This window comes from Nymphalis io, chromosome 1 (genome assembly GCF_905147045.1).
Source record: "Nymphalis io chromosome 1, ilAglIoxx1.1, whole genome shotgun sequence".
Taxonomy (NCBI): domain Eukaryota; kingdom Metazoa; phylum Arthropoda; class Insecta; order Lepidoptera; family Nymphalidae; genus Nymphalis; species Nymphalis io.
The window spans coordinates 10,505,855-10,526,752 of NC_065888.1; the positions used below are offsets into that span (position 1 = coordinate 10,505,855).

General features: G+C 31.0%; 3 protein-coding genes across 5 annotated transcripts in view; 2 read left to right on the forward strand and 1 right to left on the reverse strand.

Annotated features, from left to right (window-relative positions):
• Positions 1-862: 862 nt before the first annotated feature.
• Positions 863-5,331, forward strand: LOC126781716 (uncharacterized). Its single transcript, XM_050506708.1, has 10 exons — positions 863-869; positions 1,046-1,177; positions 2,081-2,192; positions 2,301-2,444; positions 2,625-2,680; positions 2,868-2,957; positions 3,040-3,131; positions 3,250-3,535; positions 4,430-4,617; positions 5,107-5,331. The coding sequence occupies exons 1-10, from the start codon at positions 863-865 to the stop codon at positions 5,329-5,331; spliced, it is 1,332 nt and encodes a 443-aa protein (XP_050362665.1).
• Positions 5,332-5,985: 654 nt separating this feature from the next.
• On the reverse strand, positions 5,986-7,067 carry LOC126768531 (uncharacterized). The gene is made up of 3 exons (XM_050486746.1): positions 6,963-7,067; positions 6,675-6,830; positions 5,986-6,586 (listed from the first exon to the last, which is right to left on the reverse strand). The coding sequence occupies exons 1-3, from the start codon at positions 6,966-6,968 to the stop codon at positions 5,999-6,001; spliced, it is 750 nt and encodes a 249-aa protein (XP_050342703.1). The 5' UTR covers positions 6,969-7,067; the 3' UTR covers positions 5,986-5,998.
• A 6,285-nt stretch (positions 7,068-13,352) lies between these two features.
• Positions 13,353-20,898, forward strand: part of LOC126768863 (cytosolic carboxypeptidase 1-like) — a 54,063-nt gene continuing 46,517 nt past the window's right edge. For all 3 annotated transcript variants that reach the window (XM_050487638.1, XM_050488436.1, XM_050489232.1), the window contains exons 1-2: positions 13,353-13,468; positions 13,971-14,105. In XM_050487638.1, coding sequence (XP_050343595.1) covers positions 13,979-14,105 — 127 coding nt within the window. In that variant the 5' untranslated portion in view covers positions 13,353-13,468; positions 13,971-13,978. The remainder of the gene's footprint in view (positions 13,469-13,970; positions 14,106-20,898) is intronic.

The window sequence follows — 20,898 nt, forward strand, 5'->3', positions numbered from 1 at the left end:
TTGCTATTTATTTAAATTTAGTTAAGTAGGTATTTCATAAAATGTACAATAGATATATCACCTGCTGTTGCTTTAACTTCAGATTCATGGAATCTTTATTCCGCATCCATCAGGTACTTCCATCCATCCGATAATAGCGGAATAAAATATATACAAATTTTTAAACCCAACCTATGTGCCTGGTAACAAAATTGTCATCACAATCGATCCATTTCTTTTTGCGTGATGCTCGAACATACAGACAAATTATAGTTGTATAATCATAATTTTATTGTTTACAATAGTATACAGAATTGTAATTTTATTTAATTATTATATTAATTATTATAACCTAGGAAACAATAATATTATGTTCCTTGTGCCTGTAGGTATAACGCGTTTAAGCCGGAACAAAACTATACTATGTATTTCTGTTTGCATAAAGCCCTACCACTAAGTTTATACTTAGATAATAAGAACAAATTTAGATATGTTATAGTTATATATATAAGTTGAATTATAGAACATAACATACTAGTGACACCATTGAATAAATATATTATATGCACAATTAAGCAAGCAAAACGCTTATAATTAAGTAATTAAAAACCACAATTGTACATTGGTTTAAAATAATTTAAGGTAAATAATTTATGTTATGTACTATTGAAATATTATATTTGAACACGATGTAATAAATAATGAATAACTATTAAACTATAATCTTAGTTCATGGATTAATAAAGTATTGTTTTTAACTTTTTGTATGGTTTTATTTATGAAAATAAATTCGTAATATTGTTTTAATTTCTCGTACTTTTTTTGTTTCGTAGAATTTTTGTAATGTTTTCGTTCCATACACTGTGCCACATTGCTTAAAACAATGTTAGGCAAACAAACAATGTTTACAAATAACTTGATCTTAGTCTAAGCGAAAATCAAGATACGTTAGTATTAAACACAATATGTTCACTTTGAAAATAATCAGTTTAATGAGTTCGTATATTTAAATTCGATTGTATTTAGTAGTTTTTATAAATGTAAAATAATGTAATTTTGTTATCAGTTCTCTTACGGATAGCAACGTGTATGTTGAGAGACTTTGCTACTTGTCATGACGACTTCAATTTGAAGCCCCCGGATGGAATCTTGAAAGAACACACATTCACTTGGCTCGGCTTTGTGCAATATCTACACGGTAAGAGTATATGAAGTAGATACTTATTGTGTCATTTTTATTATTTATTTGCTCAGAAATAATCCTTTAAAAAAAACAATGCTCAAAGTTGAATACAACCTTATTGGTGGTATATGTATGGTTTTAAACGAAAATTTGTAATATTTATGTGTTTAAGAAGTGAAAATAATACCTATTTACAGATTTTTATGTAGTAAAAAAATAAAATTACAATAATAAAAATTTAAATGAATAATATATTTTTAATTCATATAAAGGAGTATGTAATGAAAAAAACATTCGTTTTCTTTATCCCATATATTTTGTGTCGTAGGAGTTATTCTCACTTTCACAATCTGAGTCCAGAATATTATGAGCAGTACTTGTAATGAATACGAATATGTCTATGGATGGTATATTAGTTTATGACTGGACTATAATTGTATTATTAAGACAGCAATGTCCCTCTGCTAAACAGTCGATGCCGTTTTCGTTATTGCAATGCGTATATGCCATCGGAGTACAAACCTAAATAACATATTTCAAAATTGTAACTAAGCCACCTTTTGCAAGGCAATTATCCCTACTGACTGGACTATTAGGTAGACCTGATGTTAAGTGATCACCACCATAGACTTTCATTGTAATATAAATATTAACCATCCTTAAAACCCCAATACGCCACCAACCTTGGGAATTAAGATTTTATGTTCTTCATGTCTGAAATTCCATTGGCTAACTCACTTCAAACCGAAACACAATAAAACTTAGTATAAGTATTGCTATTTGGAGGCAGAATGTATGATGAGTGTGTAAATGAGCTAGCGGGCAAAGCTTTACCACGAAGTGACTCTATACTGTACTGCGTAAGTTTTAATATAAATTATTACTTATATTATCATCAGAAATATTTATTTATTCTAGTGACAACTGAAATACCGCATCATAGCAAAGCGCCTCGTGTCATCCTCATTCACAAGCAGTTTGCCGTCGGAACTGCTACAGATATGCTGCGTTTGCCAAAAAGCTATAAATTGTAATACAAATCGTAATTGTATTGCGTATTTATTAAATAATAAATATTACAAATCGCTTACTACATAGAATTTTACTTTAAAGCTTTATAAATTTTAAAATTTTACAGAGGTAATGTTATATTTGGCGACTATGAAAGAGACGAGATGGACTGTGGCTTGACTCGCTCACAGGCCAAAATGGGTGTCAAGTGTCCTCGTGCATATTTTGAAATGCCTCTTATTGAGATCAAACCACATCCTGAATATTCACGGTAAAAAAATACACAAAAAAATCATTATTTTTTTTGTAAATTTTTTAAATTAATTTTTTTCATAATAAATAATAATTATTGACTACAAGAAATAACTGTACTCATAACTTTAGTCAATACGAATAGCTTAACATTTAAAAAAAAATAAGAAGTTTTCATATTGAGGTCATTCATTTTCAGGTTTGGTGTAGGGAATAGTCTGGCCTTGGTGAAATTTCTTCGCCCCGTTAAATCTTGTAAGATATGTAGTATTTTCCTGATACAATTAAAGAGCAAAATTGGACCGGCCTAATACCTTGATTGGTGCTTGATATGTCCAATACAATTATTTACGATGTTGAATAATTATGTTAAACTTCACATTCATTATTTATACAAGCGTTATTGACATTATTGTGGTGTTTGTATTTGTACTGATTACAGATTATATGGTTCCAATTTGCTTGCCAAATCTTACTGAACGTGAAAAAAAACGGAAAAATAAGGTTGTTTTTTTGGTTGATTACCTAAGTTGTAAGTATAAAAATAATAATTTTATTAGCTTCAATAAATATTACCATTTTAATGAAAACAATTATTGTATTTGAATCTTAAGCTGTACCAAAAGACTTTGACTCCGAGAAAATGGCCAAAAAGTCACTAAAATTGTACACACATAAAGACTGCCGGAGACATCGGATGCGTTCTGTACGTTTTATTTTTAATTATAAAAATATTTGTGCATTTTCCGTTGAATTTTACCGATTGAATGTAATATCATAATTTTAGTTTTTTTATTGTTTTCTAATACCTTATCCTTTAATAGCAATTAGGAAGCGAAGGTGTTACGCACGTGCTATGCAGTTCTGGTTGTGGTATTCGTCCTGGTGCCCCCATAGTCAGTCATGCTCTTGAAGGAACTTTCCAGCTCATAGGCGTAGCCGCTGGTAGCGCTCCATGTGCTCGTAAATCTATGCGCAAAAGACTGAATCGAGAACCACCTCTTTACATCGATGTATATCCATACGTGTCATGGATCATGAATTATATCTCTGCACATGTTCTACCAAAACCATATCCAGAAAACTTTATGTTGATGGAAGGAGGCACAAGTAAGTAATTAAATAAAAGATATTCACATGTCAAATCTATTATTTTGTCTGCTCGTAATGCTGTTAAGAAAGGACCTCGTACAACTGCGTTGCATGGCAATTATTTTATGTTAGCAGAACAACCGGGTGAATAAATAAATAAAATAAATGAACGTTTGATTTATTTACGCATGACTTATAAAAAACATTAAAGTTAAGTTTAAGTAAGTTTTTAAAATATTTGTTCTTCTATTTCTCTCTGTGCCTATCAAGAGTTTGCTGGACATTACTTAGACTTAACCTACATAACCTATTTATAATTGTTTTCATTAGTGCGTACCTTATGCAAATAGCTGATAAATAAATTTTGTTTATTTTAATTGGTAAATAGTAAAAAACTTATCTTAGTGTTTAGTTGTGATCATTTTCTCCGACTCAATGGGTTTATTGGTAATTCTTTGTTAACGGATTTTTTTATTTTAAAAAGTAAACTTGTACTCCAAATAATGCTGCAATATCACTAATTGCCTCTAAGTTTTATTGTGAATCTAACCTGAACTTTCTATTACACTTCAATAGAATAAATATATAAACAAACGTTTCTTGCATTATTCTTTTTTCTTTTGCGAAGTTAATTTTCACTTTACCCATATATTTCATTATGTAATCATTTGTAGGAAAATAATAATACAAAAACGATACAGGCATGTGGTACCGAATGCAAAATGGTTATTTCGGTTTTAGTCACTGTATGTATTACACCAGTACAAACAAAATCGTCTCCAAGCTTATTCATCTGTATGTATATGTACGCTAAATACGACAAGGTCTATTAGAGCAAGCGTTCTATTATTTGTTTCAATATAAATATATAATATAATAAATAAATTACAACATACTTTATTTAATGTCAAGGTATAGGTATACATAATCAGTATTTGAGAGCAAGACGGAAGCAAAAGTCTGGATGGCGAGCCCGTACTTTTGTGTCTGGAGACTATTGCTTTAAGAGTTTAAAAAAACAGAGTAGAACAGCATTTTTCTATTCAGAGAAATTTGAAGTTAACGCTGATCCTCCGGGGAAAATGAACATAATAATAAAGGTAACTAAAATACTGTATTTTTTATATTTGCCGGGAAGGTAAATGACTCTACTCAACCTGGTAAGTGATAGTATCGAGTCCAAACGCGACAACAGCCAGTACAGTCGGGAAGAATATTCTGCACTAGCCGCCGCCGTCTTGTCGGCCCGCAAGATGCCTCTTCACGCCTCGTTTGAAGGAACCCGGGTTGTAAGAGGAGGGGAATACATGAGCTGGTAAAGAATTCCATTTCAAGTGTGACAAAGAAAGGAGTAGGGCGAAAAAGAATCGGTGTATACCATTAATATTTAAATGTCGAAAGTGAGTTTGTTTGTTACGCTTTTAAGTTTTAACTTATCTATCGATCATCGTAAAATTTTCATCCACGTTGTTAACGGTACGGGAAGGCCATAGGGAATCTAACACCTGCACCATCCCACCCCATCACCCACTTGGAAGAAGTCGCAGGCGGATACTAGTCACAGTAAAGAATAAATGTATGTGTTGCAGATATCAGCCGGAATAGAATGCACTATTGTTTGTGCTCGTTTGCTTCTTCCGAATCGATTGACCCTGCCTGTTATAGATGGGGTTGGAGGATACAATCTCACAATTACTTTTGATACCTTGTGGTTTCCTTATTCATTTTACTTTTCACTTGGACTGAACGGTAAGAATACCACTGAAAGAGATTTCAATAAGTGGATCGGAGAGAGAAAGCCTGGCTTCTGGTAAATGGTTTTTAACGAAAAATAAACACTTATTATTCACTTGTGTTTTCATTTATAAATAACGATAACTGCTTCTAATTATCAATGTATTCTAGCTTATCAACAAAATATATATTTCAGTAAAAAAAATTCTGAAACAAACATATAAATAAAATCATATTTTACACTAGACCTAAGTTCCAAAACAAATATTTTACATTGACTTAAAATACTGCTTTAAATAGGCTTATTAATTTTTTTTATTGTTTCGTCATTTTCAATTTGGTTAGTGAAACCTAACCTTCTTATAGGTGCAAAGCGTATGAATTAAGTGATTTGTTGGTTACGACAAACTGCCTACAGAGAAGTGTTAAGCTTCATTCAACTGTCACACAATTCATTAATTAGAATTACCTTGACTTTTAGAATCTTGCTACAAAAGTAGACCATGTTATATCTTATATGTACCTATCATGTATAGTTTATCATATTGACGTATCATTCATTATACTTAAAATATATGCAATTGAATATTATAAATAATTAATATAATACATGATCGAAATTGGGAGGAAGAATGTAATTAAACAGGTATTTATGAAATACATATTTTAATATTGATAGTTTACATGCTAAGTAACAAGCATGAATGTTAAAAAACAGGAAATTGAACTATACTATTATATTTTAAATTACGCAGAATCCACTGCTACTGAGTCTTCGTCAACTAGACCCTTATCTGTGTTATCAGTAGCGGGAAAACTCGAAGACGAGGAGTCTTGAGAAAACGAAGGATTCTGTTGCAGTCCTGATTGTTGGGGAGGAAAATTAAATCCTGGTTGAATAAATTGTGGGATTTGTGGATAAAATGGAAACTGTTGAGAAGCTTCAGGTATCTGAGGATATTGTGGCATATTTTTTGAGTCTAAGGATGTTTGTGAAAAGTCAGATGGTAATTGTGGTTGAGAAGGTTGTTGCTGTTTAGATGATGAATCTGCTGCTTCAATCACTGCTGTATCTTCATCACCAGCGGGTTGCTCTATTGCTGGTCCCGGGTTTTGTACTGGAGGTTGAATAGGAAAACTAGGAGCAACAGGATTGATAGCTCCAATAGGGGCAATCGAGGAAACAGGTGCAATAGGAGAAGCAGGAACCAGCGAAGGATATAGAAAACCGTTAGGATAGTATGGAGCGCTTACGACAGGTGTATAGTGATGATAGCTTGGCAGAGAAATTTGATAGCTCAATTGTGGTTGATAACCGATTGGTGCTGATGGAATCTGGAAATAAAGTAATTGCATATGACACTAAAAATCAAAAATATAAAAAATAAAAACCTATAACATAGCTCAGCTAAGTTTGACTTACTGCATTTATGTACTGGCTAGTAGAATATCCAAAGCCTTGTATTTGCGGTGGTATTATAGTCTTCACTGCTGTTGAAGTGAGGGGTATCGCACCCGGCCACGCTACTGCATTTCCAGCCGAGGTACTGGCTACCGCACAGATTAAGAGCACAATCACCTGCATAAAATACCACACATTTAAACGAATTCGTAAACCAAAGTAACAAATTTGAATTTAAAATTAAATAATTTTATTATAATATTTTTTTTATATATTTTAATATTTTTAAAGCATTATTGGATGTCGTACCTTCATCTCGGAGGTTCTAGACTTTAGAGTACCGATATGTCTGTACTCGTTTTAATCCGCAGACGATTCTTTTATACCTGTTCGAGATCACCCACTTACAATCGCGGACAGAAAGAAACTAGATATGACTCCAACTTTGTATTCATCGTTCACATCTTGCACAATTGTACTGTACATGTAAATACTCTACAATAATAGGCAAATCGAGTTGCAAATTCATTTATTTTGGCAATAATTGGCATAGTTGATGTAATTTTTATACTAATTTACTATCGAACTAATAATCATTGAAAATAGAAGAATAAATATTTGTAGGTGTAAATACTATTGAAAATACTCATAATAGACACTGAATTTATAAATATGTGTAAAATATAAAAATTAAATAATTAATAAATAAAATCATGCAATGAAAATATTCAGTATGAAATATCACAACCGAGCCTTCTAGTAAATATACATTAAATAAAAATGATGTTTTTGTCTATGAAAGAACAAAAAATATTGTAGGATCGTTAGACATCCTGACTAACCGGGGCCTTTAACACAGGATAGTTTCCCGTAGAACTAGTATAAATACTAGATTAATAAATAAAATCATGCAATGAAAATATTCAGTATGAAATATCATAACCGAGCCTTCTAGTAAATATACATTAAATAAAAATGATGTTCGTCTATAAAAGAACAAAAAATATTGTAGGATCGTTAGACATCCTGACTAACCGGCCTCTAACACAGGATAGTTTCCAGTAGAACTAGTATAAATACTACTTTAAAAACAAATACTCGTTATAACGTGTAAATCGTTGATCGATTTAATTTAATTTATCATGTATCTTAAATATATGTACATATATATAATATAATCAAATATATAACATTTATTATTTCTTAGTCTTCTTTTCATCGTCTCCAATATCCGGAATGAAGAATTCGACAAGTTTTTGTTTGTACAATGCAACAATGACTTTAGGAACATTATGGTGTAGAGGGTGTGCCCCGCCGACATACGCTCTATCCCAAAAATTCTTAAACATTTGAAGGAACAGCCGAAGCAATTTTAATTGTGCCATATGAGATGCTTCAGCGAATTTACCTATAACATAAAAAATAGATAAAAAACAATTGATTATTATATTTTTAATTACTGAATGGCACATTTTTTTATCTTTACCTGCACCACTATTCTGTCTTTTTACTCGAATCCTTGATATATTCGCTGGTATTTTACTTTGCATATTAATTACTTCAGATTCCGTTACTTTAGTGATAACTTGTTGCAAATTGTCAGTTTTATTATCTTCCTGAAAATGTTATTAAAATATTTTTTTCCTTGAATACCTGATATATATGTATATTAAGGTGAGCTGGTATGTATAGTAAACAACGATATTCGAACGAGTTCAAGTCCGAGCAAACGCAAATGAGAATAACATTGTAAGAAAGCTTGTAGATATAAATTTGACACAAGATATTCTGCAACATGTATGTATATCGTATACACGAACCTATGCCTATTCCAATCACGGGATGAGTTAAATCAAATAAATAACTTTGACATTGAGTTAACATGATAATAATTATATGATATTAATTATAGATTTAAAAAAAATAGTTTTTTTTTTTTTATAGAATAGGAAGGCGGACGAGCATATGGGCCACCTGATGGTAAGTGGTCACCAACGCTCTTAGACATTGGCATTGTAAGAAATGTCAACCATCGCTTACATATCCAATGCGCCACCAACCTTGGGAACTAAGATTTTATGTCCCTTGTGCCTGTAATTACACTGGCTCACTCACCCTTCAAACCGGAACACAACAATATCAAGTATTGCTGTTTCGCGGTAGAATATCTGATGAGTGGGTGGTACCTACCCAGACGAGCTTGCACAAAGCCCTACCACCAGTGAAGTTTTGAAAGACGGAACTTTGGAAGTGAAATTAAAGTGGAAATATAAAGTGAAGCAGCATGGTGAAATAAGCTCCAAACATTCTCTTTAACACGCAAAGAGTCGAAGGCTCAGCAGTAAGACATAATAGGAAGTACTTTTACTGTTGTAAAGCTTGGTTTATATGTGGAAATGTGATTACACCAATGTTTATATAAATTCTTTATTATTAAAAAAGTTAATTTTTTTTCTAAAATACTAGTGATTGGCTATTTAACAATAATTAAAAAAACGACTGCAAATTAATTATGTATCTATCTTTTCTTTATTGTACATATGATATGTATATATATCTAAGCGTACTCCAAGTAATTCAGTTACTTGTGTACTCTTAATGCCCTTGTTCATTTTATAAGATTATCATAACGTTAAAATTTATTATATTCATTAAATATTCTTGAATTCTTTAATATACATATAAAAATAATGTGTTGATTGGTCATCATCGATTCTTAACTAATAAAGCAAGATGATTAAATGTGAAGAACGGCTTATTTCATGATGTAGGAAACAAGATTTTTAGAAATTTTAACCCTAAATCAGAAAGACGAGTTTATATTGGGCTTCGTTATATTTGTGATTAAAATCAGTAAGCAAAAAAGGAAACCTACTATGTGATTTAAAAAAAAAACAGTGTTTTCAAAATTATCCCCTGATGGGTTAACCGCAGGTGAATTTATTTATGTATTTCGTTATGTTATTTTATTAGTAAAACCATTAAAGTATATTTTTGGCGCAAATGAAGTCACTTGTCAACAAAATTTACAGATTCATTATAATAATCTACAATTTTTGTGCGCGAATAGTAAGTTTACAAGTCTCATATTACATTAATTCATATTACGCGCTTAGGAATGCCGTGCCTAACGCGCGAGGGTTCCCGGCCCTTGAATTTATGCATCCAACAAATGCAAAAACGTACTTCTAATTTATATATAATTTTTCACGTGCTATCATATTGCTCACTAGGGTCGGGTCACTTTAGAAGCTATCCCTGACTGTAAGCCATGTATATTATCACTTTCACATATACATACTTTCCAGTATATTAATATTACTAAATAAAATCTAAATGCTTTAGACGACTCAATAAAGTAAAAGTTTAATTTATATATATACGTATATCAGTAATACAGCATACCTTATTTTCATTTATATTAACATCTTTAAGCTCCATCGTAGATTGGACAATAATTGGAATTGATAATACTACACTACAGCCCCAGAAAATACAAAGAAAAAAGTTTAAATATAGAAACATATTGATAACACAACGGTATGAAGTATACTGTACTATTGTAGTAGAAATCAACTTATTAAAATGTATTACAAGAAATGTTTATAAAAAAATATTTAGTAAACAATATAATACTTCTATTTATTTTTGTTTGCAAATTAAAAGTAGCAGAGCAAATTATCAAAACAATGCCTCACTGGCATGCACGTTTCTTCTAGTAATGCATCATTATTATACTGAGATATCCACATTTTATGAAAATATATTTTTTAAATATTTCTTTGCTTATTATACAAGACGTAACATAAAACGAACTCATGTGTTATATTATACACATATAATAACACCAGCTAAATTAAAAGAAACGTATAATCAATACAAAATATTTTGTAGCTATACAAAATATTTTGTCTTTTCTTTTAAATAACTAATAAGTACTGATAATAGAGAGAAAAAAATCGGAGTGTGTTGCCAATATAAGGTTATATTAAGCTTTTCAGTGAATACATTCTAAGAAGCAGCCAGGCTGCTAGGAGAAAAGCAGTACTTTACTATTTCGATTCCTCATAGATTTTAATAACGAAGTCATAAGTATTATTTATGCCTACAAAGCCGAGAAGGCCCAGTGGTTGGAACGCGTGAACCTTAACGATTGCGGGTTCATACCCAAGCGAGCATCACTGAGCTTCCATGAGCTTAATTTGTGTTTACAATTCATCTCGTGCTCCGTGAGGAAACCCTACTCTAATTTCACTGAAGTTCTACGGGCTGCGAATTCAGCTGTGAGCTGATATTTCTATTTTACTTTAAGATTATAATTTAATTTCTACTTAAGTACTTTTATACAGGCTTTGGCAGTATACTCGTACATACTTAATAAATTATATCACAAAGCAAATTATGGGCTTTTTTGTTTATCTTTTATTTCTTAATAAATAGATATTTCTGTCTCATAGATACCTCTTATAAATAAATAAAATTAAAATACAGTAAATATGTACAGACGGAAATAAAATCTTTTCACTTACACGTTACAGCCAGTTAACACCTTGTATTTTCTAAAAACATTCTGTAATTAACTATGTCTCGTCAATAAAGCAAGACCATAGTCACCCTATCTCTCGCAAGGCTGCTCTAGATCTCATTAGATACAGATCACCGACTGACATTTGCTTCCAATGGCTCCAAGCCTCACTCTTGACATTTCTACTGCGTTAAACTTGTTTGGCAGTCGTTAAAATTACAAATCCATTAAGTTTTAAGTGTTTGTACAGTTGATTGTAGATAAATATGATGAAAATATTATTTGATAAATCTCGTGTGTGTTTGTTATTTATGTAATCAATATAATTAGTATTAAAACAACTATTAGATTGGTTACATAATTCAAGTGAAAAAGTAATAAAAAAAAAACTTAAGGCATTGTCTCAATTCTAAAGTATTGTCTTCTACTCTCTAAAGTCGAGTAAAACTTTAATATTAAAAACTACTCTAATTATAATTAATTACTTATATTACCGCTACTCCATATCAAATCTCAAATATTCTTGAAGTATATAACATTGAATTTAAAAGACAGGAATTCACCGACGATATTTCTTTATTTTGTGTAAATAAACATTAATAAAATCAATCTAGAATATTCCTAACAACGATCATATAGCTATATAATCATTGTTAAAGAAGATTAATAATTTTAATTAAATTAATTCATATTCTACATACAGATTTCGGACGTATAGTTTTTACATAATAACAAAATTTAGCAACACTGGCCATTAGCAATTAAAAACTATTTGTCAGTTATTTGCAATGACATTTAAAAATGCAGATTAAAAATATCAAATTTTTGATATAATTTAGTAAAGAAAAATCAAATGAATATTATGATCAATAAAATAAAAAACAGATTTAATTTCTGTGATGAATGAGAAATGCCAGGTATGTTATTTCATATATTAAAAGTATATTTAAATCCAATATTTTATTGAAGCTTGCGATAAATTAAATGATACCCATAAATGATAAAAGTTAAAGTACTTTTAAAAACGAGAACACTGTCCAGTTTTTTTATGTTTATTATTCTTTTTATGGTAATCTACGTTTTGACTAGAATACTTCCCTCTATAATACTTTTTGACATGATTAGTTATAATTAATTTATCATTTGTTAATTTAATGTTACTATTATGTTTTTAAGGACTTTGTGACGAAGGTCGACTCGTCGGCTCAGGCACAGGAAATCAAAAAGACAAAAAAAAAATGTAAGCGTCGTTAAATTAAAATATGTGTGAATAACATATTACATAATGTTAATGGCTTTTACTTGAGACTTTTTTGTTAATGTTTATAATATTATAGCAATAAAATACAATAATATTTCTTCCCAAGGTATTTTGTTGAAATTTTTTCTCACTTTAAATATTACCAAGTTTGTATTTAAACAAAGTTTATTCAAAATCGATGCAGTGATTAAGTAATGAAAACGTTACAGAGCTACTTTCGCATTTATAATATTAGTATAGATTTATTAATAGATTTATTTAAGAAATAGATTTATTTACTTACAGTAATATAATTATATTAAATATATAAGCTTTTACGTCTTGATCAAATAATGGCCTAAATATATCTCTTTCTCTCTCTCTGATACTCCTAATAAATTAAATAATCGTATCAAAATGTAACACAGCGTAATGGCGAATTTATAAAATATGTGATGTATTTTGCCTAGTAAATCAGGCGAATTCAATTGTAATTAGATTGATTGTAGGCTCGAGAAACAATCCTCAACATAGCAACCACTTATAGTCTTTGTAAGAACATATAATTTAATGTGATATTCATATTTATTTATTTTTTAATTTTTTTTTTTTATATATTTTATCTTCACAATATTCAATTTTCTATCAGTAAATTATATTCGGTTTCAGATATTTTCTAATTATTAAATAAATATAATCTTTTATGTCTGTTTTGGTCAGACTTAATAAATTACGTTAAAATAGATCAACAAATTCATTTAATTAAAATTTAAAATAAATCATTTAGTTTTGAAAATACAGTACAATTTATAATGAATTTCAAAAATAAGTAATTAACCCCGAGCATAGTCGAGGTGGGACGATAGATTTTATCTGACGTAACGCGCCCGCCCCCGCACTATACGATTTTCAGTTCGCTGCAAGTAGTCGGCTGAGGGCCGCCGCGGGGTGCAGAGCTCGAGTGTATTACATTATTTAAATTTGTTTATTTACAATCTGTCACAATCAATTATTGAGAAAAGGACAACACAAAGCACAGCACTCACGCACGTACGTTTCTCGGTTATTTTGTAAATAAATTTAGCCAAAACGTCTTGCTATCCATTCACAAATAAACGGTCCACACTAAATGTTTGTGTTTTGACCTATAAGCTACATTCATGATAATGTTAATTTACTCTATCGACACCGTTATATTTTGGTTTAGGCTTACATTTTATATAAACAAACAATTACAATAGTGCATCCTTATCTATCGATCCAAGTGATAACCTAACGTTTTCATGACATCGAATAACATCAACTTTGATCATCAATTTAAACACCCGCTCAGGGTTTTTAATAATTCAACTTAATTATTATCAACAGATTTGCTTTAACGAAGCCTATTACATGTTTAGTAAATACCCACATTTTTAACAGCCATTCAAATAAAGAAAAAAATTGAAACAAACTTTTTGTCTTGCTTTGTAAACTAAACATTTTATATACTAAGAATATTTTTATGAAATGTTATATAAATATATAAGTCACAATTTTGACTTTTGTCCAGCGTACCGCATGGCTGATGACGCGGCGTCAGAATGCTTGTTCGAGCGACTTCGCTTGTTCCAACAGCGTGCGCCCGACTCCGCAGAAGTGGCGCGCGCTATCACTGCGCGGATCAACTCTCGCCTCTCCTCTCATGGTAAGCGCGCAATTCAAGTTCCTCGTATTATTCTTTTATACACTATCTGAATGTCAGACTTGTCATATAAAGTATATAAGAATATAAGAGGTAAGAACCTCTTCCTCTTTTTAAGTCATCGTTATTTCAGCTTCGCTTAAAAGGTAGACTTTTATTATATAAAACAGTTAAATCCCATTGAACCACAACAAGTATGTTTCTTTTTTATTCTTCATTTTTCAAGGTCAACCTATGAGAGCCTAGTTACGAGAGCAATCCATAATTACTATGAACAATATGAATCAGTAAATATCTACACTAAAATATAATTATAAACAATTACGCGCATGACTATTATGTTAAGTCTTATAGGAAAGTAGATCATATAGACGAAAGCACTTGGAATATCAATATTAAAAACAATATAAGTCACTTACCGAATTCATTTACCGAATTAAATAAATGTTACTGCAGTGAAGAAATCAATTGATATTCACAAGTGAAACTAAGTCACGGTTACCGCTATTGTAATATAAAGAAAGGTTTTTTTTTTTATTTTATTTTTCTTATTCAAATGCTACAAAACCACAGAAGACTTTAGTTTCATAAAAGCTACAAGTTCTTAAAATAATATGTACGTAATAGCTATCTACCGTAAGATTTCATCGCAAACTCGTATATACAATGGACGGCCGGCGACACCATCCCCATAGCATTTTTACCATTGATACCATTGCATTGGGTAATGGTTTTTAAAAACAAAAGTCAAGCTATGCAATCTATTTCCTTTACAAAGTAATTATAATATAAATTATGTTGTAAATGCGAAAGTGAGTTTATTTGTTTGTTAATCTTCCACGTCATTACTACTAAACTCATCATGGTACAGAAAAGGACATAGAGATACCTAGATACCTAACACCCCCCTCCTTCACCCCCCCCCCCCCCCCCCCCGCGATCAGAAACTAGTTAATTACAAATCAAACTATGAGTAAATAACAAAAACTACTATTTTAAAATTATGTGTAATTGTTATCTGGTGTAATATTAGTGTCGTATTCATCGGAAAATAAAGAACAGATTTTTAATAGAAAGAAGTTAAATAAAATTGTATGACCTCATAACACCGTCACTGATTAAAATACAACAGCTTATATACTAGACGCTTGAAAACAAATTAACAAACATTTCTCACACGTTTGTTTTGAATGTACAATTAATTGCTAATTCTAAACTTACTCTAGTTAATCAGACTTACAATATTGTCATTTCAAAATTGCGACTTCGATAATTTGGAATTGGCAAGTCTTATTTTTGAATAAAGATGTCACCAAAGTATCAATATTAATTACTAAAATTAAATCTAATCTAAATATTTATATTTAATTCCTGCATGTTTAAATTGACATTGTAATATATTTAAATACTTTAAGAGCTATCTAAAACAATAAGACGTCTCCTCCATCTGTTTTTATGTATAAAATTATATAAAGATATTTTCATGATGGTCCAGTGGTTAGAAGATGTGAATCTTAACCGATGATTTCGTGTTCAAATCGGGCAATCAGCACTGAATTTTCATGTGCTTAATTTCGGTTTACGAATCATCTCGTGCTCGGCGGGGAAGGAAGACATCGTTAGAAATCCCGGATGCAGGTCACTGCCACGTGTATCCTAACCAGCATTGGAGCAGCATGGTGAAGTAAGCTCCAAACCTATTATAAAAAAAGATGAGACCGTAAACCAGCAGTAGGATATTTACAAGCTGTTAATACTTGAATATACTGAATCTTCAACAAATAAAAGATCTTATAAAACTGAATCGGAAGTTACAGCTCGTAAAACGAGTTATTTGTGTCTGTCGTCGTCATTAGCTAAACATAACACCGTACTACGGAAAACTCAGTAATTAAAGAAGAAAGGAAAAGAAGTGTTTTCAAACTAAAAGAGATTGAAAGACAGAATGTGAAGGACATTGCTATTTAGTATTTATTTATTACGGCTGTTAATGCAATTGCATAAATACATACATCATTCCTCTAGTAAGAAAATTCGATAAATACACGCACAGGGCAGCTTTTATCAATGCAACTAACACTAAATTCTAAACATTATTAGGAGACATGGCGGCATCCGCTTTTCCTAGTATAAATTTCATACATTATCTGTATTCACGATTCTAAATTTAATTTGAAAACGGCAAGCTACATTTTCAAACTAATTGTTTATATTTGCAATATAAGTTATTTTATAAAACATAATATAAGCAGAAGTATCAAAAACTTTCTGTCAAGTTTTAAGAGCAAATAAATCGTTAAACGTATTCTCTCTTTTTTTTCTTCATGGCATATAATCTACGCTAGTTGAGCGCTATTATTCTGCCAAGTTCACGTATTTAGAGAGACACGCAAGAGATAAAATCAGTTACAATTTTGAAAGTTTTTATCTGGGTATAAATAGATATAATGCAGCACAATCTAAAACAATATGATATTGATAAATATATACGTATTCTCTTTACACATGTACATTACCTAAAACGCGACGTGCGTCTATATTTTTCATTACTTGGCACGAAGCCTGACGTTGCGTTTTCGACGGTTTCTTTCACTATGAAACTAAATTCTCCCGATAGTGTTAATTGAGCAATAAGCATGGGAACCAAACGCTAATCGTTCATTTGCGTTCTTTAAAAACAGAGAATACGTGCCAGATTTCTGGCTTGCTCGTGTAGGTAGCTCTTACGTAAAACATATTTATTAAATTATACTTTATAATCATCGTTAAAACTGAGTATTACATGACACTCGTTTTATATCTAAAACTATTACTATTGTTGTCTTATCGGCTTACTCGTGATATGTTCACCTTTATAAAGAATTATTAACTTATGGCTATTATCAAATCTAACAATCATAATAAAGTTAAACTACCTATTTCAGCAGAAGTTTTCGCGTGATCAGCAACAGTTTATAAGTTTGAATGGGCTGAAAAACACTCTGAATTTTTTTTTGCTTAAGCAAATAGCTCTATCTGTTTCCTAACTACTGTTTGACTCGATTACGGTATTACTACTACATAGTAATTGTAGTGTAACTTGGTAACAGGCACAAAATAGATCGAATAACTAATAAGCCGTATTTATATTACAGAAATGCTAAATAATAGCCCCAAAACAGCCAACTATATGCTTGATTAAAACGAGCAGAATTATAATGTATGTAAAAATTGGGAAATATGTAAAAATTGGGAAACTTGGAAATTCGTTTAACCTAGCGCGGTTATACCAGAGTCCTCCGGTAAGGGGAGAAGACATCGGCGCTATGCGCATCTTCTCCTTCCGCCGTGACTATCGCCGGGACCCTGTTTCTGTACCCCGAGAATCCCCTAGGATTTGGAGGTCCGCAGAGCTGGGCTAACCGTCGGAGTGTCACGGTAGTATGCGCAAGCGATTTTGTGACGTCTCCCAAAGAGACCCCAAAAGTCTCCCAAAGAGCGGTACCCACGCCGGGTACCGCTGGTTTTTAGTGAGTATTTCGACGCCTTCAGCGTCAGCATCATGCTTACCATAAAAACCCGTCATCAGAACTGAACCAACATGTAAATATTTCAACTCCATACGATAAGTGATTCTAATTCAACTTGCAAGATTTAAACCTAAGACATTAACAAACACAAGCAAACATTGCAAAATAAAAGCTTGCAGTTATGACTAATATATATATACAATATTAATACAATAATATTTTAAAATAATAAAAATATTAATTTTGCTTGGATCATTTTCGAATATATATATATATAGGGAGAGGGAGAGAAGATGATATCTGTTTGTGTATTTGTACCCATTTTTGTAGCTTAGCTTAAACATTTATACCCCTTTTGTTATTAAATACGAAGGTGTTTCACGCAGAACTGCTGCTTTTATATAATTTTCTTATGGTTTACGTAACTACATAATATCGATGAAGTGTCACTGCAGCAGTATCGCGTGTCCAACAGCGATAGTATCCGGCTACTTCCCTCGGTGCCCTCACACGGTGTTACCATTAATTTATACTTTATCGGAAATCCCTCATTACTCACATTACAATAAGTGCCGGCTGTGCGAAGGCTCCGCCCCCTCTCGGTGTTGATTATTGGTTACATCGATAAAAAATAAAGGCGACGGTCTACAGTTTTAAATTATTTATTTTATTACCAATTCAGTAACCTATTTTATTCACATCAACTATTATATTATTGGTTTTAACTATTGAGTGTTAATCAATTATTCAAGTAATACATATATAGTATAGCATTTCGTTTATTTATGCATCAATTTATATATTTATAATCATATTGTTTAAGTCGAAACTAAATGTTGAACGCATGTTACGCCAATAAATCACAAGTCTTGGCTCACACTTACGCTGTCAATCACTAGTTTAAGGTGAAGCAGGTAATTAAAGGTAGAAGCAAACTCACTTTTATTACGCTATCTTATATTTCGTAATTGTATATGTATAATAATTAATACATAAACATCAAAAACATTTGTCGTATATGTTTATTTATTATAAAATGAGGTAAATTAAGCTTATAGTATATATCATTCAAAAGGTATACCACCATATATATACCTTACCAAATATATAAGGTATACCAAAGGTATACCTTATCAATAGTAGTAGTAGTAGTAACTTCTTTTTATGTATAAAACTACCTATTAGAATTTGTTCAATCAATGAATATTTTTCATGGACAGTCTCTAAAAATAGCATTTTTGTTATGACAAGAATATTTCTCGAGCGGATCATTTTCCATTCAATTGCAATTTATGTCTAAAGGGACTTGTTTAAGTTGAGAAAGACTACGAATGTGTACCATGAAGTCAATTTTACTTTAGTGATACACGACAAAATATAACTTATTTTAAATATTACATATTATCGTAATACAATAACCTGCAATTTTCACGCTTAATATGAAAACTTTCATATTTATAATATTAGTAGGATACGTGCATACAAAACTAAATCATACAATATCAATACAATAATATTTTAAAATAATAAAAAGATTAATTTTGCTTGGGTCATTTTCGAATTGTTAGACTTTAATTGTATGCTTTACAGTATATTTAAATGATCAATGTTGCCAAGTAAAAAAAAAAAGTTTAGTTTAGTACTTTAGTTAAATTCATTTGATACACATTACCTTATTATTTTAAATAAAAACTTAAAACAAAAGCGTGAAAAAGAAGACCAGTGAAAATACATACAAATCGACACAGCACTTTATTATTATTATTTCAATCTTTAGTCGAATCCGTGCATAGTCATAACATTGCAAGCAAACAATTCAGTAAAATGCTATATATTAAAAAAAAATTGACATTATTACTAAAAATCACTCTTTCTATTAATTGTCGTTTCGTTATTACAATGAGCATTGTACGCTCAGTCTGGTTTCACCTCTACGTTCTATTTATATATGGAACTAACATAGATCAAGACTTGTCTTGACATTGGTTTAAAAGACGACCCGGAACGTATTCCGTTACGCTATCAATAACACTTTGGCCTACAGATTAAAGGCGAAGTAATACAATTTACCAAATAATTTATCCCTAAAAAAAATTAATCAATAAATAATAATTGTATCTGTTACATCAAAGCGAAAGAAACGAGCTTGATATATGTTTAACATAATAAATAAAAGTTATCGATTATTTGGCGGACTTTTATTATTATAATATTTTTTAATAATCAACTGGATTCTATTGTCACCGGTTATTAAAGTACGCGTAAAATAACAGCTCAATCGATTATGTGATCGTGGTGAATTGTGTAACTACTGGTTTAAAAGCAGGTTTAAGGTTAATGTGAAGATTGAGTATTTAAATGTCATTTAATGTAATAATATTATCGTATTTCAATTGATAAATATCAGCATAGCTGTTGCGTAATATATAGTTACTTATTGCATATATAATGTATAACGTATTAAAATGTTCTCGATAAACATACATACTATCACTAATAACACGTTTATAAACAAAATTGTTGCTGGCAAATATGCGTTATTAATAAGAAATATTTAAGAATAGATCGACGTAATTTAACTACTTCACAGCTGTTTATTCGGCAGACTTGTTATATAAATGATTTGTCGGTTTATGGAAAAATACGAGCTATATTTTTCGTACTAGTTTTTTTTTTTTTTGCAAAAGCTTTTATGAGTATATCATGGTATTAATAACATAAGAAACGCTGAAAAAATTAAGGTAAAACGCTCTATAAGCCTGCATATACTCGTACTTGAAACAGCAGACTGACTTAAAATCACTTGACGAACAGTAAAGTCAAGTCATGTTGTAAAAGAATTGTATTTTGCTGTTGGCCCTACTGACCTTTACAGCATGACCGGGTAGATGACAAGTACTATTACATCGCCTTAAAATATCAGAGCCATATCTGGCTTCGAATGACTTCCATACTGAGAGTGGACTGATATGTGATCAGAAAGTGGTCAGTAGGATGAAGAGCGCTTCCATTTACATCGTCACGTCCATTTACGCAACGACACTAGTCGGGTTTCCACAAGAAGAAATATGCTAATGTGAACTTTTTTCAAAGAAAGGAACCAAAATTGCCATGGTTATCCTATCATCGTTGTCTCCCAGGACTCCTGAGTCTGTCAGAAACCTTTACGTGACTTGTACTTTAAACGGATTATGATGCTGTCGGGCACTAAATAAGAATTAAACTGTTACGAGGGCTTTTATTGGCCATTACGACGCGCAACTCGTGCTCATGTACCGATTGTACTT

Coding starts and splice junctions, on each gene's coding strand:
- LOC126781716 (XM_050506708.1), top strand. Junction 2,958..3,039: donor TTTGGTTGATTACCTAAGTT/GTAAGTATAAAA, acceptor TTGAATCTTAAG/CTGTACCAAAAGACTTTGAC. Junction 4,618..5,106: donor AAATGAACATAATAATAAAG/GTAACTAAAATA, acceptor TATGTGTTGCAG/ATATCAGCCGGAATAGAATG.
- LOC126768531 (XM_050486746.1), bottom strand. Junction 6,587..6,674: donor CTAGCCAGTACATAAATGCA/GTAAGTCAAACT, acceptor CTTTATTTCCAG/ATTCCATCAGCACCAATCGG.